At 48.2% G+C, this 15,806-nt stretch overlaps 1 protein-coding gene across 1 annotated transcript in view; it reads right to left on the bottom strand.

The window, feature by feature from the left end:
- LOC138376573 (maestro heat-like repeat-containing protein family member 1) overlaps positions 1 to 15,806 on the bottom strand; it is a 37,686-nt gene that overhangs the window by 6,983 nt on the left and 14,897 nt on the right. Inside the window, exons 8-18 of the mRNA XM_069460971.1 lie at positions 7,750 to 7,848; positions 7,103 to 7,181; positions 6,381 to 6,491; positions 5,298 to 5,371; positions 4,228 to 4,344; positions 3,955 to 3,999; positions 3,006 to 3,150; positions 2,324 to 2,367; positions 1,438 to 1,597; positions 936 to 988; positions 221 to 328 (exon numbers count right to left, since the gene is read on the bottom strand). Of these exons, the coding sequence (XP_069317072.1) occupies positions 221 to 328; positions 936 to 988; positions 1,438 to 1,597; positions 2,324 to 2,367; positions 3,006 to 3,150; positions 3,955 to 3,999; positions 4,228 to 4,344; positions 5,298 to 5,371; positions 6,381 to 6,491; positions 7,103 to 7,181; positions 7,750 to 7,848 (1,035 nt within the window). The remainder of the gene's footprint in view (positions 1 to 220; positions 329 to 935; positions 989 to 1,437; positions 1,598 to 2,323; positions 2,368 to 3,005; positions 3,151 to 3,954; positions 4,000 to 4,227; positions 4,345 to 5,297; positions 5,372 to 6,380; positions 6,492 to 7,102; positions 7,182 to 7,749; positions 7,849 to 15,806) is intronic.

The raw sequence follows: 15,806 nt of genomic DNA, 5'->3' as shown, positions 1-15,806 counted from the left end.
CGTGCTTGAAGAAGCCTGAACACCATGCACATGTCACACACTCAATCTTACTGATGTTCCTGGTGACACCCCAGCTCCCTGACCTCCTGGCCCAGGGACACCGGTGTGCTCTTCCTCCACAGCCTGTCCTCATGAGCATGTCCACAGCCCTTCCCGCCAGGCCCCTCCACCACCACGCTCCACCCAAACACCCCCTCCCCAGCCACACACACGGACGCACCTTCTGTTCCTCCTCGTCACTGCCATTGTTTATCCTCTCCAGGGTGGTCACAGTGAGTTGCTCCAGCCAGCTGTCATCATTGATGGCCACTAGTGACTGGCTGGAAAACTGAGGAAGAGGAAGGGAGAAGAGGTCCACTCAGAACTGTGCAAGGGCTTTCTGCCCCTGGAAGCGGGGGAAGAAAGAATCAAGCAACAGGGAGTGCTGTCTGGAAAGAGGGAGAAAGAGTTCCAGAAATGGGAAGAGCTGAAATACATGGGGCAAAGGTGTGGTCAGGACAGAGAACGACAATACAGTGACAAGGAAGGTAATGCCACCTGCACGTGGAGAGAGGACTCTTTCCAGTTGACAAGCCCCTCTCCCATATTATCCTGTTTGCTTCTGGGTGATAGGAGTGAACATTCCCATTTGACAGACAGAGGAGCTGAGGTCTGGAAAGGCGAAATCACTTGCCCGAGGACACCCAGCCAGGGTTCCTCCCCTCACTCTCCATGGAAGGAGGGACCTTGAGAGCGCGGAGTGGGGTCGAGGCTGAGGACAGAGTCCGAGACTCTGATGAAGGCACCAGGAGGCACAGGTGCCCAGAGTGGGGTTCCTGTGGTAAGGAGGTCCCTTGATGGTGACCTCAGCTAGTGGGGACCCAAGGCCTCTCCTCCCTAAGGGCCCTGAGGAGGAAGCGACACTGGGGGAGAGAGGGGTCTCACGGAGGGCTCACCTGAAGCAGCCTCTCCTCCCACTCATCCTGATCCAGGCTCTTCTCGGTGTGCTCTGTGACAGGAGAGAGCATGGGGACTACCAGACCGGAGGCCCCAGCAGAAAAGAACCCACATGGAGCCCTAAACTGGGGGCCTCAAGCCCACCAGAACTGCTGTCCCACTTCACAGAGGCCCCAAGGTGTGAGCCTGGTCAGTGTCCAAGCAAGGATTCGAAGCTGGGTCTTTCTGGTCCAAGGCCCCACCTCCCCCCGGTCCTCCAGCACAGGAAGGGGCGGCAGTCAGTCTGGGAACTCTGGAGACGCAGAGCTCTGGCCTGCGCGTGTGCTCAGTGCACAACACGGCCCAGTGCGCACACCCATGCAGACAGCACCCAGAAGGACAGACGGGCTGGTCCCAATGCTCCCCGCCCCAGGGAGTCCCACCCTACACCTCGGGACTCCTGCCTTTCCGGAGTCAGCCCCACTGCCCAGCTCCCTTCCTCCAGCTCCCACAGTCCCTCACCATACAGCATCCGCAACATCTGGGGGAGCTCCTTGCTCCACAGCCGGTCCACGTCTGCATTGACGACAAGGTGCAGGGTGGTGACAGGACGCAGGGTGTGGAGGAGCCGCAGGGAGCTGACTCCAAATGCGTTTTCTCGATAGGGCTTCACGGCACACAGCTGGGAGGCGAGAGAAGCCACAGCAGACGGAGGAGGATGAAGGGGAGGGACGGAGGAGCATGAGAACAAACCCACAGGATGGCAGAGCCGAAGTTCATCCCTCCCGTTCTTCTCCACCTGTGCACATGTTCCCTGAAATGCCCTCGGATAGCCCTGCTCTGTGATGCCGTCCCTGACCACAGGGGGCCAGACAGCCCTTGCTCTGCTGAGTCCCCTCCCCCATGGGCTCCTCTGTTAGAACATCCTCACTTGTCACTCTGGGTGGTGAGGTCATCCCCATGGTCACCTCCCTCACTGACACTGTGAATAGCTCAAGAGCAGGTACAAGGGCCATCTGTCCCTTGTCTGTCCATGGGTTCATAATGTCTATCACCATGCTGGGCCAGTAGAGAAACTGAAAATGTACTTGCTGAGAAAATGAGGTCCGGAAAGGCATGGGGACTGGCCCAAGTTCACAGAGGGAAGCTCACAAGGAGGCCACACAGGAGATGGCCGGGCTTTCCCCATCTGCCAGCTCTCTCAGACTCCGGGCCCCAGCACCTGTGCCCAGTGCCCCCTCCAAGCCCTGTCGCCTGGGCTGCCCCTCCCCGGGGCCTCCAGGTTCCTTGGCCCCAACTCCTTATTCTATCCCCAGGGTGATGCCTGGAACAGAGTAGGACGCAGCTACTGTGGAACAATCCGGTAGGTGGAGGGACAGAGGGAGATGTCCATCCCAGCATCACTTACCACCAGATGGCTCAGCAGTTGCTGTGGGGAGACGAACTCAGAGGCTACATCAAAAAGATGATAAAGGAAGAGGACAGCGTCAGTGCAAGCTCCAGGGGTCCCACCTCCAACCCCAGCCAGCAGCCCACCCTCAGCAGGTCAGGGGAGGAGCACAGGCAACGTGGAGAAGGTGCAGCCATGGGACCTGGACATTGCCACTCAGCCTGAAGAACAAACCACCGACATTCCAGTTTACAGAATAAACAATCACCCACTCAGTGGGGAGTGGACACCCTCACCCCATCCCTCACCCCACGGGGATGACAGGTCAGGGGTGGGTGAGTGTAGAGTAAGGCCAAAGCTGGGGCAGAGGAGGCACCAAGGTCAGGACGGTGTGTATGCCCACTGAGTCACTTGGTGATTACGACTCCTGGCCTCCAGGGTTGGAAAACGAGGAGCAAAGGCCAGAGGGCCTGTGAGGGGGGCAGCTCTCTTACAGCCAAGGCTCCTTTCCATCCCCGCTGAGGGCCCGTGGGCTCGGGCTATGGCCCTAACCCTTCGCCGTCCTGCCTCAGGCATGCGGTTCGCAGCTCAGACCTGAACCCTCACGCCCAGCAGGGTCTCAGCCTGTGCCCACCCCTCCAATTCCTGGGGCAGCCGCAGTGCACATGGGCACACCTGGGCTCTCCTGCCCAGTACTCACGCCTCTGGTGGAAGCTGCTGAGGTGGGGGTGCTGGCCCAGGGCCTGTTCCCTCAGAGCCACCTCCCTGGCACTGTCACTCAAGACCACGAAGGCTGAGGTGTTGCTGGGCTCACAGAGCAGGCTGATCAGTTTGGGCAAGGACACCTGGGGGAGGATGTGCCAGAGGTTCAATGCCAACCCCAACTCAGCACCATCATGTGTCCTCCAACCCCATGACCTTGGATGCTTTTCCTGGAGGGGCCTGTGAGGCTGTAGATACAGCCTCCTCTTCCCTGGACAGGCCTATGTCCTCTGTCTCTCTGTCTGCCTCTCTCTCCTCTCACCCCATGTTGGTAAAATGTCACCATGGTTCTTAATAAAATAACACCAGGAAGGACTTGATCAGACAGAGGGGCTTCTGGACATCTGGAATGGTGTGACTTTGTCATCGCCTTCACTGGGGAACACTCCGCAGGTGGAAGAAACGTGAGAGGTCAGGAGACAGGGCTTGATGGGAGGGGAAGTGACTGCCTGCAGGAAGGACAGGTCCTCCCAGCTGAGCCCCTCCATGGCCCTCTTGCCCACTCCACAGCACATCAGCTCTCAGGACCCCCAAGGGCCCCTTGGAGGCTGCTGGGAGCAGACAGGGCATATCATCTCCCCCTTTCGTACTCAAGGAGAAGGTCGGCCCACAGAGCAATTTGCCCAAGATGTCACAGCCAGACACTGGCAGAGGGACTCGAACTGCAGACTCACCACCCAATGACCGTCATGTGCTCCCCTGAGCCCCTTCTCAAAGGAGCCCCAGGCCCTGGAGCGGGAAGAGACAGAGGTGGGGAGGGGTGGAAGAGAGATGACAAGAGGGAGATGCAGGGGAGGGCAGACGAAGGCAGTCTTGGGGGCAGAGGAGTGGTCTGGGAGCCAGGGGAGGAGGAATGGAGAGGCCTCTGTGACCCCAGCTGTTTGTACCGTCTGCAGGACCTTCGAACACATGGGTCGGATGTCTGCTTTATTCTGGAGGAAGAAAAAAACAACTAAAATCTGAAAGCAATGCCCGCTGCCCCACCTGGGACAAGGCCTTCCAGGACCTCTGACCAGGGCTGGGAAGGCCAAAGCCCCCGACCCCAGACCTGCTGGCCCAGCCTCCTGTCTCCCCTCTGTTCCTCACCCTGCCCTTCCTCTCTCCCTTCCCTTGAGCCTGGCTGCCTCCCTCAGGTGCCCCTCGGGGCTGGCCCTGCTCACCGAGGAGTCCCACTTGCTGAGCTTCAAGCTGTAATTTATGATGATGCTGCCCCCAGGAAGGCTCAGGTAGTCACACTGTCCCAGCGCCTCGAGGAACCTCAGGAGGGCCACGTGAACCTGCGGGGTCAGAGATCATCCCATGTGAGACAGCAAGGGACCTCAGGGACACCATCTGACCCCTTGGGTTCCAAGTGAGGAACAGAGAACCTCAGCAAGTCAGGGAGGACTTCAAGGAACTCAGATCTCCCGAGTCCAAGTCAACTGTGACTCTTCAGTGGACCCTGTGGCCATGACAGAGCATGGTCACTGAACCTGACCACTTCTAACGCTACCCTGAAGTTCTGACTGACATCGCCTCCCACTGTCCTCCTGGAGGACTCTGAGCACTGGGCTCGTCCATACCGTGTGTCTGCACAGGTGTCTGGGCAGAGGAGAATCTGAGTCCAGGAAAGGCCTCGTGTTCCGGCCTTCATGAGTCAGGCCAGTATCAAATCCTGCAAGTCCGGGGTCCTGGCCCTCAAGAGCCCAGGCTCTTCGTGAACCCTCTGGGCCTTGGGCCCCTGTCTTTCAAGATGGTGTCACTGTCCTACATTTGGTGCTCAAAACCACTGTGTCCTGTTCATGCTGTCCCAACACTCTGTCCTGCGCCCTCAGAGCTGGGCGTCTCTGCTGCCTGCAGCCCTGGCTGTGGAGCTTGTTCAAAATACAGCTGCTCAGACCCCAGCCCAGACATAACGCCTGATGCTTCTTTCCCTCAGCAAACTGTGGATCTAGGGCACTGATGAGTATCATCTGGAGCTCCATGGCCTCCCTGAGGACACCACAGTGCTGCCCAGAGCAAAGGCTCCGAAGGAGGCAGGTGGGAAACACATTTCTGCTGCTCCAGCTCTTCCTGGGCTTTGAAAAACTCCAGTGTAACCCGAGGGCAGGGGCCTGAGGCTAGAACTGGCTTGGGCAGCGCACCCTCCCTTCCTCCTCCTTCTCCATCCCCCTCCCCGTCCGTGAACAAGGCCACAAGGTCTCAGAAAGCAATGGCCCTCCCAGCGCAACCATGCAGCCCTCCAGCTCACTGGTCTTCGATCCTTCTGTGCCACTGTGGTGACCGAGGCCAGCACCTCCCTCTTCAGCCTTTCTGCCTGGGGTGCTAGAGAAAACACAGGCAAGCAGCCGAAGGTCAGCTTCCTCCCCCCTCCTCTGTTGCTTCAGGTGACATAAGACACACAGGTAGGAGGACTTCCAGGTACAGTCTCAGACTTCAGAGGCCAGGTGGCATCTCCAAATGTGTCTCAGCCACCCCTCTGCCTCTCAATTGCACTGAGATCAACCAACCTAGATGGAAAAGTGTCCTGAAACAGTGCTCTCATCAAGCTGGCATTGGAGCCCCCACCCTTGCCAGTCTCCCGTGGCTGCCCACACAAATGCCCCTGTCCAGCCATGCTGTGCTCCCACCCTCTGTGTCTCAGCCTGTAGACCTTGGCCCTTGCTCTTCTTCACTGTGAGCTCCCTCTCCTAGCCCATGGTAACAACTTCTTCCCCTGCCTTTGGTCCATCCCCTCATGAGCCCATCCCAGCCCCTGACGGATCCCTCCCTGCCTTCCGGCCCAGCGTCCTCACGCACCTGTTTCAGCAACTTAGTGCACATGGCCTGGCATCGTTTCCCTGCAGGAACAGCCTCCCCTTCCTGCCCACCAGCGAGCTCACTGACAGCAGGGCCCGAGCCGTCCTCATGTGTGTGTCTCAGTGCCCGGCACTGTGTCGCGCACACAGACAGGGCTTAACATAAGCACGTGACTGCAGGTGGAGCCTACTCTTCCGATAGTTATGGATAAACTACAGTGAAACCAGTGGCATCGCAAGCGCTGTTCTAAGCACACCATGTACTGTCAGCTCATTTAATCCTCACTAAAACCCCCAAACATAGGTAATATTTTTACCTCCATTTTTCAGCTGAGGACATGGAGGTGCAGAATAAAAGGGGTTTGCCCAAGGCTGCATGGCTCGTAAGAGGCAAAGCCAAGTTTTGAACCCACTGAGTTCATTTTGAGTTTAAAACAGCGCTTTTAACTACTAGACTCAACTGTTGCCCAGAGAAAGGAGATCTCCTAGGAAACATCAAGTCCTGGAACCCCCGGCTCCCACCCCTTCCCACTCACCTCCACGGACCACCTCCCTGAAGGCTTCAAGAGCTGACAGCACTGTGGAATCATCTTCTGATTTGATTGACTTGTTAAGCAGGTTGACTGTCGAATCCATGCATAACTGGCCTATCAGGAAGGTGTGAAGGCAAGAGAATCGTGGGGCTGTATAAGTCCCAGGGAATACGTAGGAGGAAATCATGCTCACAGCAAACCACTGAGGCCACAGGCTGGATAAATCAGGGTCCATCAGGATGGAGAAAGGAAGGAGGAAGGTAGAGAACCAGCATCTGTCCAGCATTTACCGTGCGCCAGGCACGGTGCCAGAGGCTTTCCCTGAGCCAGACCTTGGCCCTCCCCGGCCCCCTGAATTCCCTGCCCTAGGCCAGCACGCTGTGCTCATCAGTGCTGAAGTGACATTATCTGACATTATTCTGAGCTGTGGGTCCCCATGGAAGAAAGGGAAGGCAGTCCCAGGCTAAGCAAGTGGAAACCAAACGAGTGGGTGGCCAATGCCTGTGCCCTTTCTGATCCATTTCATTTCAGGCAGAGCTCTCATGAACTACTTTGCATCCTGTCTAGCAGGATGGAAGACCTGGGAGAACATTGGCCCTCCTCCAGTCTAGGGAGAGGCAAAATGGTCCTGAGTACACAAACACACTCAAACACAAGTGCATGCAGACACACACACACACACACACACACAACCCTGGGGCTAGGGAAAGGTGTTGTTGACTTACTCAGGAGTTTAAATGCCCTCAGGGCTAAGCTTTGGGTCTCTTCACAGAGAGCTGGTGGCTGGCTCTTTTTGTCACTCATCTGTAGGGAGACCAAGGCCATCAGACTTGGGAGGACTAAAACCAGGGCCCCTGGGCATGGCTGAGGACACTGAGGCATGAAGCCAAGAAAGGCATGGTGCTCGGCTATAAGGAAAACAGGAAAATGGAACCCAGGAATCCACATTCCCCTCTCCCCAGGGAGAAAGACAGTGGCCAAGAAACTAAACACAAGGAAAGTGTCGCCTGTTTGCTAAACATCAATGGTCCTCTTCCTACTCCACAACAGAGAAGTCCAGACATTTCCCACAGGCTGATGGAGAGGCTTGAACCTTCTGCCCTTTTCCCATAGTTGAAGGGGACCAACAAAGGCCCTTCACCCCAGGAAACATACAGGATGTGTCCAACAGTCCTCATGGGAAAGATCCCACTCTTTGTCCAGAATCCAGGCACGTGCCTGTTCCGGGGAAGCCTAAGGTGTGTAAGGCTGAGATCCCCATGTGAAAGACACCTGTGCTGTGTGCAGGGGGTGACCTGCTCTGGGGAAGCTGTCCCCTCTAAAGCAGAGAGAAAGGGCAAGGCCAGGATGGCTCTACTGCCACGGCACTCACCTGCTTCATGAGGATGCCTGCCAGCTCGGCTGCTCGGGACTGTACACGGGGACCTCCGTCTTCACTGCGGTGCACGGCTTCCAGGACACGGCAGAGACACTGTGTGCATAAGGACAGTCAGGATAAGGCTTCCCGGTCCTTCCACAGCCTCAAGGCAAATACTCTCTCCTCACATCCTCTCTTCAAGGACGGTCCAAGCCATCATCATTGCACATGGCCCTCTTGGACCTCTTCACGGCAGGCTCAGGGGCCAGCTCTTCCACAGCTAAACGCAGCCAGAACCTGTCCTTTTGCCTCACCCAGGAAGCGATACTGATTTTCAAATGACCCCATTATTCCACAGAAACTGTGAGGGCAATTCAACACTGCAAGTGTTGGCTAACTTCGAAGAAACAGGATGACTTGATCATGGCCAAAGCAAGAACCGGTTCTATTGCTCTCTGACATTAAAATTTCTGAAAACTAAGTCTAAAAGCCTGAATAGCTCCCTTCTGCCTTCTGGATTCTTCTGTTTTGTGGCTTGTTCTTACCACTGGTGTGAGGAAACAGCCTTAGATTCTACGTGTGAGCACATGCCTTTGATTTTTTTTGAAAAACAGCTTTGTGGAAGGATAATTGACATATCATAAACCACACATATTAAATGTACAATTTGATAAATTTTGACAAATGTATACACCTGTGAAACTGTCCCCACAATTAAAAGAATGAACATTTCCATCATCCCCCAAAGTTGGACCTTCCTCTGTATAATCCCTCCTTCCTTGTCCTCTCCCAGGCCACCAGGGCTCAGTTTTCTGTCAATATAGACCTGTCCCTTGTATTTTACCAAACTGCCAAACTGTTTTCCAAAGTGGTGTGCCAATTCGTTCTAATGGATGTGTACTGGAATCTCATATAGTTCCATTTTCGTAGGCCTTTTTTAATTTCTCACAGCAATGATGCGTAGTTTTCAGTATACGGGTTTTATGTACCTATTTTCAGAATTATTCTCAAGTATTTCATATTTTTATATAGCTGATCATGTTGACTGAAAACAAAACCAGTTGTACTGCTTCCTTTCTGATGTGTATGCCAATAGGGTCCAATTGATTTATAGCATTGTTCATATCTTTCGTGTGTGTACCAGTGGTCTAGTCATTCTATCAGTTATTGAAAGGGACATGTTGAAATCTCTGAGTGTAATTATGAATCTGTCTATTTCTTCTTGCAGTTCTATCAGTTTTTGCTTTAGGTATTTTGAAGCTCTGCCATTAGGTACAAAATCATTAGAATTGTTATGTACTGATGGTGAATTGACCCCTCTGTCATTATGAAATGGCCTTCTTTATCCATGAACACAGTTTTTGCTCTGAAATCTACTTTTTCTGATATGAATATAGCCAATACCGCCTTTTGGTTGAGAAGCGTTAGCACAGTATATCTTTTTCTGTCCTTTTACTTTTAACCTGTTTGTTGCTTTATCTTTCCAGTGCATTTCCTGAAGGTAGCAGACAGATGAGTCTTGCTTTTTTATCCATTTGACAATCTCTGTCTTCTAATTGGGATGTTTAGGTCATTGATATCTAACATGATGATTTATGTGGTTAAGTCTTGCTATTTGCTTTCTATTAGTCTAAATTCTTTGTTCTCTTTTCCCTTTCTTTCAATTTTTCTTAAAAATTAATTGAATATTTTTAATAATTCCACTTTATATTCTTCATTGGCTTATTAGCTATAACTCTTTGTTGTTTCAGTGGTTGGTAGAGTTGATAGCACACATCTTTAACTTGTCCCAGGCACCCTTCAAGGGATAGTATACTACCTTCTGTATAATAAGAATTAGTATGTTTACACTATAAGCATACTTTGAGCTATTGCCATACATTTCACTTCTCCATGTTACCAACTCCATAATGCATTGTTATATTTGCTGTTTAGTTTTGTGTTTCTTTGTTGGTTTTTTTTTTTTTTTCTGTTTTTGAGACAGGGTCTTACTATGTTGGCCAGGCTGGCCCAGAACTGCTAGGCTCAAGGCCATCCTCCCACCTAGGTCTCCTGAGTAGTGGGACTACAGGCACATGCCACCATGCCCAGCTTCATTTTTGTTTGAACAACTATAGACAGATCTTAAAAATAATAAAAAAATATATATTTATCTACATAGTTGTAATTTCTGCTTCTCTTCACTCCTTTGCACAGGCAGTGGTCCCCAACCTTTTTGGCACTAGGGACAATATTTCCACAGCTGGGGGTTGGTGGGAGACAGAGCTCAGGCAGTGATATGTGGCCTGGTTCCTAACAGGCCAAAGACTGATACCAGGCCAAGGCCTAGGGATTGGGGACTGCAGCTATAACGTGTTTTCAACTGGTATCATTTTACTTCTGGTTGAAAGACTTCCTTTAACATTTTCTAGACTGTGGATCTACTGATGATCAAGTCGCTCAGCTTTTGTATGTCTGAAAACATTTTTATTTCCAATTCATTTCTGAAAGATATTTTTACTGGGTATAGAATTCTATGAGACAGGACACAAGGGTGTAGATAGTGAACTAGTAGCAGCCAGGACATGCTGCTTTCAAAGAGAGGAAAGAACATTGCAAGTAGATGCCCATCTACACATGGACCCTCTTGGAGAGAGAATTATAAATCATCAGAGAAGAAGGCATGGGAGATGCTTGGAGTGAAGGAGATGGGGATGGGGAGACCCACTTGCCAAGATCTCAAGGTACCTATGGGAGACACATACACACAGGGAAGGGTTAAAGGAGAGAACGCCAGGACACCACCCTCTGTGCATGGACACTGTGACTTGAGCTGTTGGGGGTCCCTACCACCACCGTGGGCCTCCATTCTGTTCAGGGAACTAGTTGGAAACTGCATTGTAAAGTTGCATCAGAGAGCAGGCTCAGCAGTGACCTGCTGACCTCTGTTCCCAGGTTGCCACAGCTGAAACCAATTGAAGCTCTCAGATCCAGAAAGCCCAGTCTACACAGGGATCAGCTTTGCTGCAGATGCCCCTGCATCACCCCTTGCTGATCCCGGGAGGGAGCAGGGAGAGGAGATGCTCTTGTATGCCTGTGACTGGGAGCCAAGCATACCACCCACCAGGAAACTTGAACAGAGTGGATGACGTTACCACTTGAGAGGTCCCACAGTAGCAGTCCCAGTAGAATCTGTGTGAGGAGAGCCAGCCAGCCAGCTAGCAGCCCAACCCATGCAGCCCCATGCACCAACCAGCAGAACAGGCTCCCCGACCTCATGTGCCACGGTGCACAAATACACACTCCCAGGAACTTGTGTGCTGCATGGAGGTCATAGCCCCGTGAGCTTCCATGCTGACCAGAGGAGCAAGCCTCTGGCACTATGTGCCATGCTTACATCCATGAATCCACATACCCATGCACCGTGTGGTGCTATGAAACCACAGACCCACATGCCACACATATTTGATATCACCAGAGATTCAGATATCCAGATACAAGACGGTCATCAAAAACCAGCAGCAAAGAGGACATCTCCAAGTATAGTCAGCAACCTGGTCGAAGTCAAAATGAAGGAGAAAACTCCACAAGCTGCAAGATGAAAGCAACAACTAACCTACAAAGGAAAGCCCACCAGACTAATGACAGATTCTCAGCTGAGTCCTTGCAAGCCAGAAGGGATGGGGGCCCATTTTTAATCTTCCTCAACAGAACAACTGCCAGCCAACAATTTTGCATCCTGCAAAACTAAGTTTCATAAGTTACGGAGAAATAAATACTTTTCCAGATGAGCAAACACTAAGGGAATTTGTCACCACTAGACCTGCCCTACAGGAAATGCTTAATAGTGCACTATACATAGAACAGCACAACAGATACCCTCCAGTGTAAAACATCCCAAAATTAAAGCTCACAGCTCTTATAAAACAATAGCACAAGAGGGAAAACAAAACAAAAAAATATCATTCAACATAATGAACAGAACATAGCTATCATTACTAACACTGAATGTGAATGGTCTTAATGCTCCTATTAAAAGACATAGATTGGCTGAATGGATAAAAAGTCATTGCCAAAGTATATGTTGTCTCCAAGAAACCCATCTAACTCATAAGGACATGTACAGACTCAAGGTAAAGGGGTGGAAAAAAATATTCAATGTAAATGGAAGCCTAAAGTGAGCTGGTGTAGCCATTCTCATATCAGATAAAATTGACTTTAAACCAGAAGTGGTAAAAAAAAAAAAAAAAAGACAAAGATGCTCATTACATAATGATAAAGGGGCAATTCATCAAGAAGATATAACAAATCTAAATTTATGTGCACCAAACACACGAGCTCCCAGATTCATAAAGTAAATTCTATAAGAGCCGAGCAAACAAATAAACAGTTGCATAATAGTCACCAGGGACTTCAATACCCCACTGACAAAACTAGACAGATCATGAAAGCAGAAAACCAACAAAGAAATACTGAATGTAAATGGAACCCTAGAACAAATGAGCCTGATGGACATTTACAGAACACTCTACCCAAAAACTATAGAATGTACATTCTTCTCATCAGCACGTGAGACATTTTCCAAGATTGCTCCTATCCTAGACCACAAAGCAAGTCTCAGCAAATTCAGAAAAATCAAAATCATAGTATGTATTTTCTCAGACCACAGTGAAATAAAACTAGAAATCAATTCCAAGAGAAACTCTCAAATCCACACAAAGTCATGGAAATTAAACAAACTACTGCTGAATTATCCTTGTGTCAATGATGAACGTGAAAGGGAAATCAAAATGTTCTTTGAACTGAATGACAGAGGGGACACAAGCTTTCAAAAATCTATAGGATACAGCAAAGTCAGTGCTAATGGGAAAATTCATAACCTTAAATGCTTACATCAAAAAGATAGAAAGATCATAAATTACCAACCTGATGTCACATCTCAAGGAACTAGAACAAGAAGAACAAACCAAACCCAAAGCCAGTAGAAGAAAGGAAATAACAAAGCTACAAATGGAAGTCAATGAAAGGGAAACAAACAAAAAAACAATAGTTCAGAGGATCAATGAAACAAAAAGTTGGTTCTTTGAAAAAATAAACAAAATTGATAGACCACAAGCCCAGTGATCCAGACATAGAAGGAAGAGGATTCAAATAACCTGAATCATAAATGAAAAAGGAGATGTGACAACTGACACCACAGAAATCCAAAACATCATCCATGATTACTACAAAAATTACTAGAAGAACTAGAGGAAATGCATAAATTCCTGGAAACACGCAGCCTCACAAGCCAGAATCAGGAAAAAATAGAAATCTTGAACAGACCAATAATTAGCACGAGATTGAGGCAGTAATGAAAAGTCTCCGGACAGAAAAAAGACCCAGAACAGACAGATTTACAGCCAAATTCTACCAGACCTACAAACAAGAACTGGCACCTATCCTACAGAAACTATTCCATAAGATCGAGGAGGAAATCCTCCCTACCTGATTCTAAAAAGCCAGTATAACCTTGACACCAAAGCTAGAAAAGGGTACAACAAGAAAAGAAAACTACAGGCCACCAATATCCCTATGGACAGTGACACAAAAATCTTCAACAAGATACTAGACAAACTGAATTCAGCAACACATCAAAAAGATAATTCACCATGATCATGTGGGTTTCATTCCAGGGATGTAAGGATGGTTCAACATGTACAAATCAATAAATGTGATTCCCGCATAAAGAGAAGCAAAAACAAAGACCATATGATCATCTCCATAGAATCAGAAAAGGTATACAGTAAAATCCAACACCATCTCATGATAAAAACCCTCAACCAACTAGGCATAGAAGCAGCATACCTCAAAATGATAAAAGCCGTATACAACAAAACTACAGCCAACCTTATACTGAATAGGGAAAACTTGAAAGCATTCCCCTAAGAACTGGGACAATGCAAGGGTGTCCACTGTCACCACTTCTATTCAACATAGTATTGGAAGGCCTAGCCAGAGCAATCAGTCAAGAGAAAGAAATAAATGGTATCCACGTTAGGAAAGTGGAGGTCAAACAAGCCCTGTTTGCCGTCAGTATGTCCTGTATTTAGAAAACCCCGAAGAGTCCACCAAAAGACTCCTAGAATTTATAAATTCACCAAAGTGTCAGGTTACAGAATCAATGTACACAAATCAGTAGCATTCCTATATATTAACGACAGCCAAGTAGAGTGTCAAATCAAGGACTCAATACAATTATGATAGCTATGATGAAAATAAAATACCTAGGAATACATTTAACAAGGGAGGTGAAAGATCTCTACAAGAAGAACTATAAAACACTGGTGAAAGAAATTACAGATGACACAAACCAATGGAAAATATCACATGCTCATGGATTGGTAAAACTAACTTTGTTAAAATATCCATTCTGCTCAAGGTGATTTACAGATTCAATGCAATCCCCATCAAAATATCAATGTCTTCCTTCACAGATCTAGAAAAAATAATCCTAAGTTTCATTTTTAACCAAAAATTGCTTGAATAGCCAAAGTACTATTATGCAAAAAGAACAAGTATGGAAGCATCACATTCCCTGACTTCAAATTATACTACAAGTCTACAGAAACCAGAACAGCATGGTACTGGTATTAACGTGGAGACAAAGACCAATGCAACCAAATAGAGAACATGAAAATAAAAACATACAGCTATGAGCAACTCATCTTCAACAAAGCAGACAAAAACATATACTGAGGCAGGGAAGCCCTATTCAACAAACGGCACTGGGAAAATTGGATAGCCACATGGAGAAGAATAAAATAGGAACTCTAGCTCTCACCATTACCAAAACATTAATTCAAGATCAGTTAAAGACTTAAATGCAAGCCATGAAACCAAAAAAATTCTAGAAAAAAACATAGGAAATACTCTTCTGGGCATAGGCCTAGTCAAAGAATTTTTGACTAAGACCCCAAAGGCAAATAAAACAGCAGCAAAATAAATAAATGGGACTTAAGTAAATTAAAAACCTTCTGCAAAGCAAAGGAAATAATTAACAGAATAAGCAGGCAACCTGCAGAATGGGAGGAAATATTCACACACTATACATCCAACAAAGGACTAAATTCCAGAATCTACAAAGAACTCAAACAAAAGAGTGCGAAAAAAGCAAACAATTCCATCAAAAAGTGGGCAAAAGACATGAACAGAATTTTTTCAAAACAAGATAGACAAATGGCCAAAAGTCATGAAGAAATGTTTAATATCATTAATCATTACGGAAATGCAAATGAAAACCACAATGAGATTCCACCTTATCCCTGCCAGAATGGCCATTACTAAAGTCAAAAAACCAACAGACACTGGCAGGTATGCAGAGAGAAAGGTACACTGATACTGTGTTGCTGCGACTGAAAATTAGTACAACCTATGCAAAACCCTATGAAGACTCCTCAAAGACCTAAAAGTAGGCCTACCATTTGATCCAGCAATCTCACTGTTGGGTATCTACCCAAAAGAAAAGAAATCATTTTATCAAAGAGACAGCTACACTCAAATGTTTATGACTGTACAATTCACAATTGCAAACATATGGAGTCAGCCTAAGTGTCCATTGACACGTAAGTGAATAAAGAAAATGTGGTGGGAATACACACACACACACACCATGGACTACTACTCAGCCAGACAAAAGGAATGAAATAATGTCATTTGCAGCAACTTGAGTAGAACTAGAGACCATCATCCTCAAGTGGAGTATTCCAGGATTGGAAAACAAATGCTACATGTTCTTACTAATAAACGGGAGCTAAATGCTGGGTGAACATGGACACAAAAGGCATAAAGGACATTGGAAACTAAGAAGGGAGGAGGTTGGAATGGGGGTGAGGGGTAAAAAATCTACCTTTTGGGAACAATGAACACTGTCCTGGAGGCAGGAACACTGAAAGCTCTGCATTACAGAGTGTATCCATGTAACAAAAACTTTTGTACCCCCTTAATATTTTAAAATTGAAAAGAAATAGAACTCTAGGAGACAGTGTGTTTCTTTCAGTACCTTGAATGTGTTAGATCACTATCTTCCTATCTGCATTGTTTCCAAGGAGAAA

This window comes from Eulemur rufifrons, chromosome 28 (assembly GCF_041146395.1).
Source record: "Eulemur rufifrons isolate Redbay chromosome 28, OSU_ERuf_1, whole genome shotgun sequence".
Taxonomy (NCBI): domain Eukaryota; kingdom Metazoa; phylum Chordata; class Mammalia; order Primates; family Lemuridae; genus Eulemur; species Eulemur rufifrons.
Note: the sequence above shows the minus strand (reverse complement) of the source record. Positions and strands in the feature narration are given on the sequence as shown.